The following is a 17,809-nucleotide window of genomic DNA, read 5'->3' on the forward strand; positions in this document are numbered from 1 at the left end:
CAGTGGTTCCCAACCTTTTTTCATTAGCGTACCCCGTGACATGCCATATCTCTAGATTGTACCCCGTGACATGTCATATCTCTAGATTGTACCCCTCATTTAAGAAATTTAGTGAGTACCCGTATTGTTAATTTTACATATTGTAACTTTAAATTAAAGAAAAAAAAATAAATGAAAAAATGTATAATAAAGTTGTGATTGTTGCAAGGAAATATTTTACGTAATAATTTTTTAATACTATTAGTTTGTGATACATAATATATTATTTTTTCTGCCATAATAACTAACTTTTTTCTGCACCCCTAAGCAACCTATCGCGTACCCCTAGGGGTACGCGTACCACAGGTTGGGAATCGCTGATTTAAGTAAATATTTTACCAGAGGATTATTCATCCTATATGATGATCTCAGCATGAGCATCAACTGGTAACAGTTTTTGAGTGCGCTCGTTAATAGCAGTCGCTCTGCAACGGGAGTGCACTGCTGTTTGTAGACACTTAGGAATGACGGTGAAAGAAAGATGGCGGTGCCTGCATTATCGATAGTATCGTGATGGAGGAATCTATAATTCTAAAATGAGCTTTTAGAGGCAAAAGAAGGGTCCCAATTGTAAAATTTAACCATTAAATGGATTATTGTTGAAAGAGCATTCAAAGTAGCCATGAAAACAATTAGAATGCTCGTGCAGAGTTACGTGGAGGATAAAAGAACGCACCCTTTATTACATTTCATGTTGTATGAGGGTTTTACCCAATTCCTGAACCATGTTATACGAGGGTTACCTGTATATCATAAAAAACACAAAGCTCTGAACTTTATAAATGAAATTCCAACATAATTTAATACAGATAAAATACAAATGCTTTCAATCTACATAGATCATCTTCAGCTTAATGTGTTCCAAAATGGAATGCAAAGAAAGGAATATTTTTAGAGAGTTTTCAAATATTCATTGCTGGGCATCATGCAATTAGTCTAGAGACACACGTCTAGGCACTATCCAAATGATGATGCTTTAGAATATCACTAGATATAGACATTAAAGTTTTGTCACATAGACACCTTTAAATTCTTATTTAATGACTACAACAAAAGCTGAATTATTAGAGAGATTAAGAAGGATCTTAAACTTGGTGCTCCCAAATTGGCTGTTTTGCATCAGATACAAACTATATAGTTAGTTAGTCTAGAGATGATTCATAGAGTATTGAGAAAGTATTATATCCATGGAAGAATAGCTAGAAAAAAACCAGATGTAAATAAATGTGATCACCTGAAGAGAGTTACTTTTGCTCAAAGTTACTTAATAAAGGAAAATAGCTTTCAGATTTATTTCTTTTTTGTAGCGAAAGCAAGTTCAATCTACATTCAACAAAGTCAATCTAAATATACTATACCTAAGTACTTAGGTTGACTTTGTTGAACATAGATATCAGTTCAAACTTTCAGAAAGTGCAATTTATGTTCAATCTATTTGGTTCAGATAATAGAAGATAGTACAAAGGAAACCAAATAAAATGCCAAGCAAAAATATTCTACTAACAGTTAAGCATAGAGAAGGTTCTGTTATGATCTGGAAATACATGAATGCATAAGGTATTGGAAAGTTAGTACTTAGATTTAAATATGGATCAACACTTGTATTTAAGTATTTTGATTGAAACTTGAAAGCACACATAGCAAATATGGGCATTTTAAACAGTTTAAAATTTTATCAGGACAATGATTCAAACACAAGGCACTTAATGTTTATTTGTGGCTAGATTATAATTGTCCAAATGTACTAGATATATCTGCACAATCATCACAAATTTATTTTGTTGAATATTTATGGTATGTACTGGAGTCATGCATGTGAAAATACAAAATTAGTAATGCAAATATATTGAAAGAAAAACTTACTGCAGAATGGAAAAATATAAGCCAAGACTTATGTAAAAAACTTGTTTCATCTGTACAAAAATGATTGAAAGATGTTCAAATTTGAGGGATATCCAACAAAATATCAAAACTTCTAAATTTATATATTTTTTAAAATTTATTTTATATATCAATTTAAATGAATGGACATCTATGTGATGTGAAATTTCCCTTTTGTCCAATTTGATGCTATTTATTTTATTCCACAATATAATAAAATCCAGTTGTTTGTTAATTAGAAAACTACTAATTAAATATCTTAAAATATTAAGCATTTTATATTAAATAAAAAACAAAAATACTTTTTCATTGCTGTTTATTAATTTATGCTACATGAAACCCCTCATTTAAGAAATTTAGTGAGTACCCGTATTGTTAATTTTACATATTGTAACTTTAAATTAAAGAAAAAAACCTAAATGAAAAAATGTATAATAAAGTTGTGATTGTTGCAAGGAGATATTTTACGTAATAATTTTTTAATACTGTTAGTTTGTATATGCTGTTAGTTTGTACATAATATATTATTTTTTCTGCCATAATTACTAACTTTTTTCTGTACCCCTGAGCAACCTATCGCGTACCCCTAGGAATACGCGTACCACAGGTTGGGAATCGCTGGCCTAAAGGAAAATCCATCTAACTTTTATGCGTTTAAATTTAATATACAACGAAATTATAGAATAAGTAATCATTTTACACCTTTTTATTCAACAAAAATTAACCTATTTTTTAACTGGCACGAAACGCATCAAACATAACTCTGCTGTATTTTCATGTTAACATTTATGTGTTGCACTTTCATAACGGGTTTGCCATTTACACATCACATTAGTTAGTCACAGATTAGTTAACCGCAAGAACTGTTGTTTCAAGGAATAAAATTATTTATGGATTGTCCTGGACAGTTACTAAATAATGTCAAGATCAGACTGTAATTGATAAATGTTTCTATTGATATGCTGTATGCTTAATGCATTGGTTACCAAAGTTGGTGGTAAGTAAATTTAGGGGGCAAAACTAAGCAAGTGGACAGCAAGGTCTCTGGAGTCAAGATACTGAACAATCACCATAGCCGAGAGTTTGGGTCACTGACGATCTTTCCCTTTTTTTCGTTTAAAACGGATAAGAAGAAACGTTACGTTTAATGGTTTCCAGCTGTGGAAAACGTTGTACGGTGAAGGCACAAAGTGTGAGATATCGTACATATAAATGTTTTCCTAAGAATATCTGCGAGTATTTCTTAGAAAAGAAACATTGAGTTAGAGTGCTAAGGTACGGTTGGAGTGCATTGGATTCAAACTTATGTAACGTAGAGGACGGAGGCTCCAAATAGTTTGGAAATAACTGGTTTAAATGGATAAACTGTTCTATGAAGTTATATGTATTCTTTGTTAACTTCACTGTTTCTGGTATGAGTTTTGTCTTATGCAGCATTATATTTCTTTTATTGGTGGATTTTCGAAGATTTTTGTCTGTAAACTTATTTTCCGCCTGCCTTAAACAGTATATTTGCCAACGATTGGAGACATTATGATTACTGTATAACGGTAAAAAAAAGAAGTTGATTTGAAAATTCTAGGAATGGCTGACCTTTATATTCGCATCGTAGGTATACTAAATTGAAAAAGCATGTTCAATTTGCATAGATATTAATGTGTGCGGTTACAAGCTATCTGAAATAGGCAACATCTGTGGTAGATTACTGGAATGTATAAGTAAATACATTCATAAATCTTGTAATTATACATGATCTACAAGTATTCCATTATATAAAATAAATTATACAGATTCTTATACTTACTTGCTACATATTACAACTTTGAGCGTAAGTTTACTGTGAAAATTACTGTTGAAGCATTCAGATCTGTATACTTCTGGATCTTGTTTGTATTCGAATCATTTGTAATTGAAAAATATAAAAAAATATAAATAAACATATTTTTAGACAAATATACACTACGGAGAANAAACATGATACAAAAAATTGTATATATATTTGAAATATTGAATGGGTGTAGATTGAAAACTACTTTTATCTGTCTTATCTTAAATATAAAAAATAACCTTACCGTTATCTGGCACTTGAAGATTGTGTGTTAATCATAGACTGCTTAATCTGACACTCTTTTAAAATATATGAATTTTTGCAAATAATTTCATTATATTTTATAAAATTATAGAATATTTCTACTAATTGTTAAACTCATTAAAAAATTATCAAATGCTAGTACCTGTCGTGGATTCGCACAAGGTAAATGTTTAGACACGTAGTGTTTTCGTGTTTTCTTTCTATCTAATACAAGAACTGGGATCTGTTTATCATGAAAAGGTTTTCTTATAGGAACCGATTTTTAATAAATCATTTAGATGTTGTGCCGCCTTATTTCAGCAAAGAACGTTCAATAATCTGTCGTTACTGCTGTTATAAGAGCCAGTTTAATACAGTCATATCGTAGCATTATAATCTGTGATTGATATTTAAATATCACATTAATATAAACAATTTTAATTTTTATTGGAAAATATCAATTTTGTTAAATGTAAAAAGCAGTAATTATTTTTCTTACACTAAAAGCTATATTGGGTTAATTATTAATACAAAAGTTGAACTGTATTTTCGACTTTGTATATTTTACATGTGTAGTTTACGTTATATAGGTAACTATATAGAAACAAAATTAAAGTATGAAGCCTCAAATAATTTTATTACTAGTTTTTCTTTCACCCACTTTCAGGAATGTAGTCATAAATTAAAAATTGCCAGGGCTCTAACCTTTGTCTCCGAGTTTTAATAGTTACAGTCTACGGAATTTTTGTGCTCATAGTGCAGAGTTTTAGGGCCCAATCTGCAATTAGACAAAAATATGCTTTAAATATTATATATATACGTAATGGACACAGAATAGGAACTGTGCAGGAAAAAATTTTTCAGTGTTTTGGCCAAAGAACATAGTTGTCCAACATGGATGTTGTGAAAGTATAAGAACTAAGCCATAATTAAATAAACCAGCAACGACCTTGTTCTACTTTTCCAACAGCATTTAAAATTTTTATGGCGCCATCCATTACTATGTTTTATTTTAAAACTTATTATAATTTTAACTATTATGAAAAAGAAAAGGTTTATTCTTTTAAGGTAAAAATCTTGCATACTAATTTTAGCATTGGAAAAGATAATTAACCATGATTTGCGTGTATAAATATAATTAAGATTATATAAAATACGCATTTTCTATTAATAGCACTAAACGATGAACAATTTTAACGTTACTAAAATTTATTATCCATTAAATCTAGTCTTTCGAATCTGTGCAGAGAATAAATACATTAGTATATTACACATCTATAACCATTAAAATCTTTTAAAGTAAGTGGGTAAGTCCATTAAAGGCTTTTAAAGTAAGTGGATAAGTCCATTACAGGCTTTTAAAGTAAGTGGATAAGTCCGTTACAGGATTTTAAAGTAAGTGGATAAGTCCATTAAAGGCTTTTAAAGTAAGTCAATATCATGTAATTAGATAATTACTAAGTAAAAGCGTTTTATCTTTACGTTCATTGCGAAATTAAGATAGGAAATTTATAAACGTGAGCACGAATATACTCCATCATTTTCACAGAAGAACCGAAGTAATAACAGCAATCAGTAAAATAATCTAACATGCCATTGTCTTCAGATAAATCTTTTTGCTTGGCGTATATCTTATTCCCAATATTAAATTCTGCGAAATTATTCGGTCTGGACATCTGCATCCCTTGTCATTGCATCAAGCAGGAAACAGAAGAACGAAGAACGAATATTTTATAATTTTTATATAATATTTATAATCGTTTAGTTGAAACATTTCTTTGGACTGTAGCATTTGTGTGCTTTATAAGAATTAACGAACCCAATATTTACGCTTTACGAGTACTTCGTGTTTTTAATGACTTCGCATTATCTGCAGCAGTAATAACATTTATTCTTATAGAATACATTGCCGGACAATTTACACTATTAAAACGGAATAAACTTTCATTTCGTTGTGTGAAAAGCAGTTACTATGAAGAACTGAAGAACGTCAGCGCGATGCGTAAATATTTATTAGTGGTTTCTTTCATAATGATGGGGATATTTACTACGTTTCCCATCGTATCGTACTTTTCTTTATTTCTTGAAATTAAAAGACAAAACGGAACAGACACAGAAGCATTGATTTGTTCCGTGTTTCATACAGTATTGCTGATTTATTGTGCGGGTCAAATTTTCTCCTTATTTTTAATATTTAGAGCCACATTATTTCTGATTGGTGAAAGATGTATTAAGCTTTCTGAAGAGTTAACTCAACTGAAAATAAGAAGTTACTCACTAAAGGAACAAGTAGAAGAGATGTTCGAAAAACACGTGGAAATTTGGGAATTCTTCGGAAATTTAAATGAAAAATGGAAGATTTTTCTCCCCTTTATTCATACTCATTTGGTTTACATCACTTCTTTCGTGTTGTATGCTGGATTGTTTGTAAAGATGGAATTCTATTTACGTATTGTCATCTCGTGTATTTCTATAATTTCGCTGTTTGCATTTGTTGCACTGTGTTGGAAATTGTCTGCTTTCACTTTGTTGGTGAGTACAAATTTAAAATATCATACACTTTTCTATATTATTTCATAATAAGTAATACATATGGAATCTTAAATAGTCTATATCAAATTTTGATATCTATTACTATAAAAACTACAGTTGTACTGGTTATTTCAATTTATTATTTTTTACCTTATAAGATTCTTAATAGTAGTAAAACTTATATTAATTGATTGGTCACAAACAGGAAGCAGTATCAAAGATAAAACTCAGTTTTTTTGTTTGTTTTCTAGTAAACAACAATAATTTAAAATTAAATTTACAACATAGAGTCACAACAATGAAACTTTACTTACGTGATTCTAGGTCTTAGACGGTGCTAACGTAACAGTGGTACAACTAATTAATTCAGTTTACCACTCTTATTTTTTCCACAAATTTGTAGAAAATGAATCGAGCAAACGAGTAAATAGCACGGCCTTTTATAACTTGGCTGTAATTTACTTTGTTAAATTACATGTTTCTGATTTTAACATCACATTTATTTATTTAGTTGTACGACGATTTCATTTCTATGGAAAAACTGTTTGCTGCAGATTTATCACCATTATTCAAGTTGAAGGTAAGTTTAATATTATATTTTTTGAATTTTAAGTTTTTTCAGTCAGAAGGTTCTGCCTAAGGATTCAAAATTAAATTAATATTCTTAAGAGTTTTTGCGTAGGAGCTACATTAGCATTTTTAACTACGACCCGAAATGAAATATTTTCATCACTAATTATTTGAATTATGATCATGAAATTTTTTCATTCTTAGATTCTCAATTTTATGAAAAGATATGGAAGAAACCCATTAGGAATTTCTATAGGTGGTTTCTTTTACGTCAAAAGAAATTTTGTAATAAGGGTGAGTAATACCTTGAAATATCATTGTGAATTTAAACACATATATAAAAATTGCTTTACTTATTAGGTGATTAGTGGACTCTACTCGACATTGTCTTCGTTGATTCAAGTGAGTGGTGTGATGCATAAAGAGAAAGTATGCAATGCAGATTTTAGCAGTAAAAATGTGTCTAACAGTACTTTGAAATAGAAAAGTATGAAACGTTTTTCCCTTGATAACAAAAGATATATACCTAAATATTTGTAAATGTATTGTCTACAATTGCATCAAGTAATTAAGATGTAGTCACTTATTGAAAAAAACAGCAGCACGTGTAAAACTATTTCTAGAATTTATAACTTCAAAATGCAAATACATTCCGAATAGACATAGAAATTGTAACTCTTTACCTCAAATTAGTACATATGCAACTTCTATTGGAAGTTTGTAAAGCATATAAGCTATACAAAAACCGTCAGACATTCCAGTAGCAATTTGATTATGCTCATCTGCCACAGAACATCCCAAGAACACTTTACAAACAAACAAAAAAAAAACACTTTGAAAGGCATTATATTATTAAACTGTGGAAAGTAGCTGAATTTACTGAAGAACAGTCTATCATCTGCTTAAGCCGAAGAAATGTGAAAAGTGTTCGAAACAAAAATTCTACTCGCAGAGGTACTTAAATAAACGATATTATAACCAATGCTGTTAGTTTCTCCACGGTTTGGAATGTAGCTTTATGAAGTCTATGTAAGCGGTTAGCCAACCGACTACATAAATTAAATATGGGTATAGGACCTACAGTATTTTCGCTGATTTTAATATGTCACTAGCATTATCGGTAATTAAAACTATCAACTTTCTCTTCGTTTGTAGGTTGTATAACTTATCTGACTTAAAAACAACAGATTTAGGTAAATTTTTCTATCATTAAGTGATAAAATTAATGAATGAATTATTAAAAAAAATAATGTAATTGATAAATAGATTACTCAATAAGTTCCAAAATCACGAGTTTGAAACTGGCCGAAGCAAACTGCTCACTAAATCATTATATTTTCTATATCAGTAGCTTATGCTGTCATTTTTAACGATAACTATTAACTGTAGTTAATTCAGTTCTTAGTAAATGTAACCGCCCGTATCGTATATTGCTGGTAGGAAGTACAGTACACCTTTGACGAAATAATATTATGTACAATAGTTAAAAATGTTCTAATAAATATAAAATTCTAGCAATGTGTTGCATGTTTCCCAGATGTTTTTAGGTTTTCTTCAAAATGTAACTTGTATACTATTATTAATAAATAAATAAAACTATCTGTAGTTCAATCTGTTTCTATATCTTTTAAACAAATAACTTTTATACTAACAACAAGCAGTTATCTATTGTGACATCGTCAAAATACTGGGCCGCAATTTTTAACCGTATTATTAATTTTTAATAATAATATATTTTAATTCATTTGTGCATATTTAATTTTGTTATTGATATTATTATTTTGTTATCATCATGAATTAGTGCAATCTGAAAGTAATTAAAATAATAAGTCTCCATTGTTTGAAAACATGTTTCAATCATACATTACAACATTTTTCATTAGTATCTTTTCACTCGGTGCAAGTATGAAAACTATGCTTTGTTGTTAATACTGTAGAATACAGTGCAATGTTTATCTGCAAAAAGATAATACATGAGTTAATATATAATACTTAAATTACTAAAAGTATATTAAATCATAAATTTAGAAAAGTTGAAAAAATAACGTCTTTAAGTTATTTTTTCAATTATGGAATAAGCAACGCAACACCAGAAAAAAGTGCAAAAGAGAAGAGCTTCACGAAAAAATGTCTTGTGAGAAATTGACCCATATTCAAATTGTAGTCACGTGATGTAAACAGTATTAAACACAGTTTACTTCACGTGTCACGGTGTGGTTCTGAAAATTAAATTTTCTTAGTGTGAAATTCTCATGATTGTAGAACTGTTTGAGGTGTAGCTTACGTTTTCTCGTATTGGCATGTGCTTTATATTTAATTTAGCTGCTTCTTAATTTTATATTAAGTTATTTCCTACTGAACAATCTTACAAATTTGCTGAAATTATTCTGATAAAACAAAAGCTGGTTAATACGAAAACCAAATCACTTACTATTCTTATAATAATCGAATACTTTTACAACACTGGACTGCACATTTCCAACAATATAATCTCTTCTTACACGGAAGTTAATACAAACAGGAGATTTATGTGAAACCTGTAATATTGCATTTTTTCAATTTAATATTTTCACATAGAATTATACTATTTATAAAAGTATAACGATATCAACGCATATTTTAATTCAAAAACACAAAAGCTAAAATATTTCTTCATAGATCCATACATACATGCTCTAAATAGAATATTACATTTCTGTCTTCTATTTCGTATCTATCAACGGGATTTTTGTAATCATTGACTATCTGAAATAAATGTAAATGTACATTATTACTTTAAAAAATTCAACACTTTTACTATCAAATTATAAGTCAATTTGTAGCACTATGTGCTACGTGTAATTATGATGCATATATACGTATTAATTTATTAATAAAATTTGTATTATTACACATATAGTTTGTTGTAGTATCACATTGACAATACTTTCTACATTGTACAATCATTGTATAGTTCAATGCACGGTTAAGTAATTCTCAAATACGAAAGAAGCCTGTTCTTAGTTCTAATCTAAAATATATTATCTGTATTTCATAATTTAGTAAATGAATGTCAGAATACTGCTCTTTACAAAAATTCTTAAAATTGGCACGGCGTATATATATTCAATAGAGAGGTTGCGGTCGAAGTTTTCTTCTGTAAAACGTCAACGTCAGACGTCGAGCGCTGCTTACAAGATAGCGGCGCTCGACGTTCGACGTTGACGTTTGAGAGATAAAAATTTCGGCTGCAACCTCGCTAATATTTACAGCATATACGATAATTATTAGTGAATAAACTGCCATATAGCTGATGGGTGATTGTACGATCTCGGATATGATTATAATTCCTAGTCAGATAAAATTTTCTAGATGGATTAAACCAAGTGAGTTTGAATAAGTTTTCGTGTATAGTAGTTCCGATTTTGGGCTACACTAAATCTCCAATGCACATGGAAAATGACACACGAACCGCAGCAAGCATCACTTATCTTTCATTTTCCTTTGTTCTACGTTTCTAATAATTTATGACATATACTTATGGCAGTCGTAAATTAAGATAAAAATTTGGAAATTACATTTAGTTACGATACAAAGATGGCCAGAATATAATAGAACATTTTAGTAAACCTAAAGAATGTCTACTTTACTCACTCTATCTAAATCTTCTTTAACTGGAGTGAATCCGCTGAATATTCCAGCATGAATAATAGTCATGGTTGAATCTTCACTGGAGAGATATCTACAAAAAATAAAGTTTCAATTGAAGTTATGGTTATTAAATAATTCTGAATGTTTAAAATTAATAACGCAGACTTTTTATAATATGTAGCATTAATAATATATTTCTTATTGTAAGTTTTCTCTGTGTCTCTTAGAAACAAGTAAAATGTCGCCGAATTTCATAAGTATGCTAATCTTGGTACCGAAAAAATTTCCTAAATAATCTTTAGTTAAAAATTCCTATAATTAGACACTTATGGCTGTACGAAGTGTAAGAATTGTAAAGTAAATACAAAAAAAAACGATGATTAATTTTTTCGGTACACTTTTGGTTTGTGTAGGTGTCAGTAAATGTACTGTAAAACGAAATTTTTTCGCAATTTATGCCTTGTAAGTAATTCCAGATGTTGCCTTGTCAGTTATGCTACAATTTACAGAAACATGTTAATGCATTAGATAAGTTAGTGCTGGTTTTATTACAGTAGCGAATTTTAGTTTTAGTTTTACACTTTTCGTATATTTCTACACACAACTTTTCTATCTGCAAGCTTCTATTATCGTTTAATATTGATAAGTTTTGGTAAAAGTGATAGCCTAGAGCAGTGGTTCTCAACCTTTTTTCATTAGCGTACCCCATGACATGTCATATCTCTAGATTGTACCCTCATTTAAGAAATTTAGTGAGTACCCGTATTGTTAATTTTACATATTGTAACTTTAAATTAAAGAAAAAAACCTAAATGAAAAAATGTATAATAAAGTTGTGATTGTTGCAAGGAGATATTTTACGTAATAATTTTTTAATACTGTTAGTTTGTATATGCTGTTAGTTTGTACATAATATATTATTTTTTCTGCCATAATTACTAACTTTTTTCTGTACCCCTGAGCAACCTATCGCGTACCCCTAGGGGTACGCGTACCACAGGTTGGGAATCGCTGGCCTAAAGGAAAATCCATCTAACTTTTATGCGTTTAAATTTAATATACAACGAAATTATAGAATAAGTAATCATTTTACACCTTTTTATTCAACAAAAATTAACCTATTTTTTAACTGGCACGAAACGCATCAAACATAACTCTGCTGTATTTTCATGTTAACATTTATGTGTTGCACTTTCATAACGGGTTTGCCATTTACACATCACATTAGTTAGTCACAGATTAGTTAACCGCAAGAACTGTTGTTTCAAGGAATAAAATTATTTATGGATTGTCCTGGACAGTTACTAAATAATGTCAAGATCAGACTGTAATTGATAAATGTTTCTATTGATATGCTGTATGCTTAATGCATTGGTTACCAAAGTTGGTGGTAAGTAAATTTAGGGGGCAAAACTAAGCAAGTGGACAGCAAGGTCTCTGGAGTCAAGATACTGAACAATCACCATAGCCGAGAGTTTGGGTCACTGACGATCTTTCCCTTTTTTTCGTTTAAAACGGATAAGAAGAAACGTTACGTTTAATGGTTTCCAGCTGTGGAAAACGTTGTACGGTGAAGGCACAAAGTGTGAGATATCGTACATATAAATGTTTTCCTAAGAATATCTGCGAGTATTTCTTAGAAAAGAAACATTGAGTTAGAGTGCTAAGGTACGGTTGGAGTGCATTGGATTCAAACTTATGTAACGTAGAGGACGGAGGCTCCAAATAGTTTGGAAATAACTGGTTTAAATGGATAAACTGTTCTATGAAGTTATATGTATTCTTTGTTAACTTCACTGTTTCTGGTATGAGTTTTGTCTTATGCAGCATTATATTTCTTTTATTGGTGGATTTTCGAAGATTTTTGTCTGTAAACTTATTTTCCGCCTGCCTTAAACAGTATATTTGCCAACGATTGGAGACATTATGATTACTGTATAACGGTAAAAAAAAGAAGTTGATTTGAAAATTCTAGGAATGGCTGACCTTTATATTCGCATCGTAGGTATACTAAATTGAAAAAGCATGTTCAATTTGCATAGATATTAATGTGTGCGGTTACAAGCTATCTGAAATAGGCAACATCTGTGGTAGATTACTGGAATGTATAAGTAAATACATTCATAAATCTTGTAATTATACATGATCTACAAGTATTCCATTATATAAAATAAATTATACAGATTCTTATACTTACTTGCTACATATTACAACTTTGAGCGTAAGTTTACTGTGAAAATTACTGTTGAAGCATTCAGATCTGTATACTTCTGGATCTTGTTTGTATTCGAATCATTTGTAATTGAAAAATATAAAAAAATATAAATAAACATATTTTTAGACAAATATACACTACGGAGAATTATATAAATTAATGCAGTAACTATAATAATTTATATATGTTATAAATGTTAAAAAATCAGAATTCAGTAACCATTCAACATAGTGAGAAGTTCTAATGCATGCAAAAAAAAACATTTAAAAGTCGGTCAAGAAGTAATTCAGAATGGCACAAAACATTCCCATTTGTAATGCTATAAGCATCAAATTCGGTATTTAGAATCCACATTCTCTTCGCTTCCAAGAAAACATTAACAATTGATTCTATTTTATGCAAATGACGAGTAATTGATGGTGAAATAGACAATTCACTACGTCACCGGTAGGTAACAGAGGTTTTTCTATCTCTATCTCGAGATAGCAACCATTTTAACAAAGAGAGTTATCGTTCATCATTCGAAGAGCTAAAGCGTGTTCTCAAAACTAGGATAACATACCTGTAATCAAAGAACATGAAACTGCATCACTATAGCGGAAGACCGTACACTGCAGAGATGAGAGTGCATAAAGTGACGCATAGGGCTAGACGCATGTAACAGAATCATCGTTAGATCAATCAGATTTTTGTATTTGGTCGTCTGTAGGCACGTCTACGTAGGGCAGTATTTCTGAGTGCCACAGAACTCATTGCATGTGTGAGGAAGTGGTGTGAATACCAACCTCCTGAGTTTACCAACGTGAGTTCGTGTCATAGAATCAACCTTGAATTCATGTAGTGAAATCACTGGATCTTAAATTGAGTGACAGTTCTATGAAGTCAAAGGTCTAATGTTGCTACCCACTAACTTTCGTGATTAAGCCTTTGAAAACCGATAAATTATAGGCGATTCTGCGTTACATATTGGCCGACCTTTGTATTTCCGCGGGTGTCAGGTAGTGACATTCCGCGAGTGCCGGCGGTGTGAGCTGCACAACGAAAATAAAATATTTTAAAGGCGAGTTCTTAATTGCTGAATTGGAAGGCGTGGAACTATTTCCGAATATCCCAGATCCAACATTTTACTTTCCGTGGACTTTTTATGGGGATACGTTAAGAACGTTCTGTGTGCATATGTGGAATGAAATTTCGATCACCGATTGTATTGGAACGCAAATGTAATTTTAGGTATCATTAAGAAGATATGGAACAAAATCAAATACCTTTTATATGTCTGCCAGTGTATAAATACAGCACATATCGAAACATAATAAGATAAAATCTAACTTTAGAACCTTTCTAACATGAGACGTCTTACATAAGATAGTGCCCATTATTTCAATACTTTTATAGTGTTTGCTTAATAAGTTTTAAAATTTGCGGAAATTTCTCCATGAACTTGTATATCCTACCGTTTTAGGCAAGTTTTGCTTGATAAACATAATTAAATTCAAAAATTAATCTGACATTTTAACCTTAGGATAACTACAAAATATTACCTGTTTTATTTCCTTTTTCATAATAAATGCTATTCTTCTGTACTGAAAACTGCCCCTTTACTTTAGAAACACGTACAGTAATTTTGTACTAATAAACATAAATAAGCAAATTTAGCCAAAGTCTTTTCTGAATTCACACGTTTAATTTCATAATTGAAATTTAAAATCATCTATTTATATCATAATAAATTTGCGTTAAAAATGCTTACATTGCATATTTGATATCCAACATTTGCTACATTATATCTTAATTTTACTGATAATGATCCAACTCCTTTTCCACTCACGTTGACATATAAGATTCCATTTAGTTTCTTTACCTGTACAAAAAACTTTTTAAATTTTTTATTATTGAAAATATACCTACTTTATAATTTGTAGGTACATTTTGTGACTTCCATAAGAAAGAGGTCGTAAAAAGCACAGTATGTAAACAAAAAGAGTCAAAATTGGCTCCAAAACTGTGCAATTAATAGACTGCTTCTTGATATGTTGAGAGAATAATCGAAAATATTTGAATTAAATGAAAGAACAATTGAATACAAGTGAAAATGGAAGCTATAACCACAAACATAACTTAAGAAAACAGCATTAAATAATACTTCACCGGAAAACCAAAAGCGGTACATATGTCACAGACACTAAGCAATTTTCCCTATGATAGTAGCTAATGGCCGGATGGCTAAAACCACTGAACACTCGTGTTTGTCATTTTCACACCATAGGGATGATCATATGGAGCTTGCCGGGTTTACATAATGTGTGCATAAATAAAATAGGGGTTAAATTTCACACCGGCGATTTGCCATGTCAGCAAATCGCCGTTGTGTTTTCTTGTCTTAAAATTCTTAAGACCGCTGAAAATAGAGAAAATTATAAACTACGGGTCCAATTGATATAGAAGAAGACATTAAACATGGACGAAGCTTTTCAAAAATAGGCCTATATCGATTTATTAAAATTTATACAAATATTTTGCTTACCTCTAATTGTTGAAGGACAAAGGCATTTTCATTGTTAATTTTCACTGTTTTCACCAATTCTTTATCACTTGTCGCAATATTACACGTTAGAGATATGTCCTTGCGTTTAGATGCAATTAAATATTGTGATAATGCTTGTAGCGCGATCACTTTAGCCTGGAGAGGAACACGAATAAAATTATATGTTATACAGATGTATCATATACCAAATATAGCGAGAACTTTCAATATTTACTCAATTTACCAATCGAAATTCAAGAAATTCCTCTACGTCTATTAGTTTTTATTACATTTATGCCATTTAAATGTAATAATTATAATTATTGTACTATAGACCCCCTATAACACGGATATAACACGGATTTGTATAACACATCGAAATAATTGCGATGGTGTTTGTATAACACATTACAAGAGACTCGTTTAAGATAGTAAAAAATGAGACAAATTGTCGTGTTGCGACAGGATTGGTCGATTCTAAACCAATAGTGGACAAGCCGCCGTCCAGCGCCACGAATATATACGCAGAGTTTAGGCGGGAAAGTTGAGTTTACTATGGTCTGTACAGTAGATAAATTAGGTACTGTAAGTCTAATAATGTAATTTTGTCATTTTTACGTTATCTAAAATTTTGTCTTTACTCATCAAAATAACTTATCAGGATACGATTCTGCCGTTCGATGAACCGCTTCGCGACAAAACACGTACCTTACAAAACTTTATTATAATTTATTCATGTTTAATAAACGAATATTACTATGCTTTGTACATTGTTACAAAATGCTAATTTTCTTGTAAAAGTTGCTGAAATGCATGGAAATATGATCGAATTACGGATAATTCTTTATAAACCGTTCTACTTTTATATGTTGTATTGTGAGGTTAATTATTTTAACAGCATTAAAATCTATTTAAACGTTTCATACAAAAATCGCATTACGAAATTGAAATAATGACAGTAGAAAATACTTAAATTTGAGAGTTGTAAATTACTATACGATTATTTGTCATTATATAAGATAAAATTATAATTTTATATGGAGCATGAAATGAATACAGTAGACCCCCCTATACAGAGATGAGAGTGCATAAAGTGACGCATAGGGCTAGACGCATGTAACAGAATCATCGTTAGATCAATCAGATTTTTGTATTTGGTCGTCTGTAGGCACGTCTACGTAGGGCAGTATTTCTGAGTGCCACAGAACTCATTGCATGTGTGAGGAAGTGGTGTGAATACCAACCTCCTGAGTTTACCAACGTGAGTTCGTGTCATAGAATCAACCTTGAATTCATGTAGTGAAATCACTGGATCTTAAATTGAGTGACAGTTCTATGAAGTCAAAGGTCTAATGTTGCTACCCACTAACTTTCGTGATTAAGCCTTTGAAAACCGATAAATTATAGGCGATTCTGCGTTACATATTGGCCGACCTTTGTATTTCCGCGGGTGTCAGGTAGTGACATTCCGCGAGTGCCGGCGGTGTGAGCTGCACAACGAAAATAAAATATTTTAAAGGCGAGTTCTTAATTGCTGAATTGGAAGGCGTGGAACTATTTCCGAATATCCCAGATCCAACATTTTACTTTCCGTGGACTTTTTATGGGGATACGTTAAGAACGTTCTGTGTGCATATGTGGAATGAAATTTCGATCACCGATTGTATTGGAACGCAAATGTAATTTTAGGTATCATTAAGAAGATATGGAACAAAATCAAATACCTTTTATATGTCTGCCAGTGTATAAATACAGCACATATCGAAACATAATAAGATAAAATCTAACTTTAGAACCTTTCTAACATGAGACGTCTTACATAAGATAGTGCCCATTATTTCAATACTTTTATAGTGTTTGCTTAATAAGTTTTAAAATTTGCGGAAATTTCTCCATGAACTTGTATATCCTACCGTTTTAGGCAAGTTTTGCTTGATAAACATAATTAAATTCAAAAATTAATCTGACATTTTAACCTTAGGATAACTACAAAATATTACCTGTTTTATTTCCTTTTTCATAATAAATGCTATTCTTCTGTACTGAAAACTGCCCCTTTACTTTAGAAACACGTGCAGTAATTTTGTACTAATAAACATAAATAAGCAAATTTAGCCAAAGTCTTTTCTGAATTCACACGTTTAATTTCATAATTGAAATTTAAAATCATCTATTTATCTAAATATATAAAATTGCTTGTCCTGACTGACTCATTCATTCATTCACTGATTCATCATCGCCCAGAGCAAACCGCTTAACCTAAAGAGGTGAAATTTGGTACACAGTTAGGGTACGTCATGGAAACGCACACTAAGAAAGGATTTTTCGAAATTCCAACGCGGGGGGG

The 17,809-nt window shown here is 30.7% G+C and overlaps 2 protein-coding genes and 1 long non-coding RNA gene across 3 annotated transcripts in view; all 3 read right to left on the reverse strand.

Annotated features, from left to right (window-relative positions):
- The window catches only part of LOC111626729 (A.superbus venom factor 2-like), an 11,618-nt gene extending 7,750 nt beyond the window's left edge, over positions 1 to 3,868 (reverse strand). The window contains exon 1 of the mRNA XM_023370213.1: positions 3,725 to 3,868. The gene's annotated coding sequence lies outside the window, so the exon portion shown is untranslated. The remainder of the gene's footprint in view (positions 1 to 3,724) is intronic.
- A 5,065-nt stretch (positions 3,869 to 8,933) lies between these two features.
- On the reverse strand, positions 8,934 to 17,484 carry LOC111626706 (A.superbus venom factor 2-like). The gene is made up of 6 exons (XM_023370192.1): positions 17,463 to 17,484; positions 12,921 to 12,999; positions 10,727 to 10,814; positions 9,764 to 9,838; positions 9,525 to 9,630; positions 8,934 to 9,049 (listed from the first exon to the last, which is right to left on the reverse strand). The coding sequence occupies exons 3-6, from the start codon at positions 10,787 to 10,789 to the stop codon at positions 9,006 to 9,008; spliced, it is 288 nt and encodes a 95-aa protein (XP_023225960.1). The 5' UTR covers positions 10,790 to 10,814; positions 12,921 to 12,999; positions 17,463 to 17,484; the 3' UTR covers positions 8,934 to 9,005.
- LOC111626708 lies at positions 14,486 to 15,526 on the reverse strand. Its single transcript, XR_002756917.1, has 3 exons — positions 15,463 to 15,526; positions 14,689 to 14,799; positions 14,486 to 14,567 (listed from the first exon to the last, which is right to left on the reverse strand). It is a non-coding gene; the product is annotated as an uncharacterized LOC111626708 (long non-coding RNA).
- Positions 17,485 to 17,809: the final 325 nt, after the last annotated feature.

This window comes from Centruroides sculpturatus, unplaced genomic scaffold (genome assembly GCF_000671375.1).
Source record: "Centruroides sculpturatus isolate CEXI.00-Female unplaced genomic scaffold, Cexi_2.0 scaffold438, whole genome shotgun sequence".
NCBI classification, from domain to species: domain Eukaryota; kingdom Metazoa; phylum Arthropoda; class Arachnida; order Scorpiones; family Buthidae; genus Centruroides; species Centruroides sculpturatus.

What these genes read in the sequence shown, in the direction of transcription:
- LOC111626706 (XM_023370192.1), bottom strand. Translation starts at nt 10,789, where the DNA reads ATGACTATTATTCATGCTGGAATATTCAGCGGATTCACTCCAGTTAAA. An exon ending in TTAAAGAAGATTTAGATAGA is followed by an intron (nt 9,839 to 10,726) that starts GTGAGTAAAGTA and finishes CATTTATTTCAG; the next exon opens with ATAGTCAATGATTACAAAAA. An exon ending in ATTCGATTATTATAAGAATA is followed by an intron (nt 9,050 to 9,524) that starts GTAAGTGATTTG and finishes ATCTTTTTGCAG; the next exon opens with ATAAACATTGCACTGTATTC.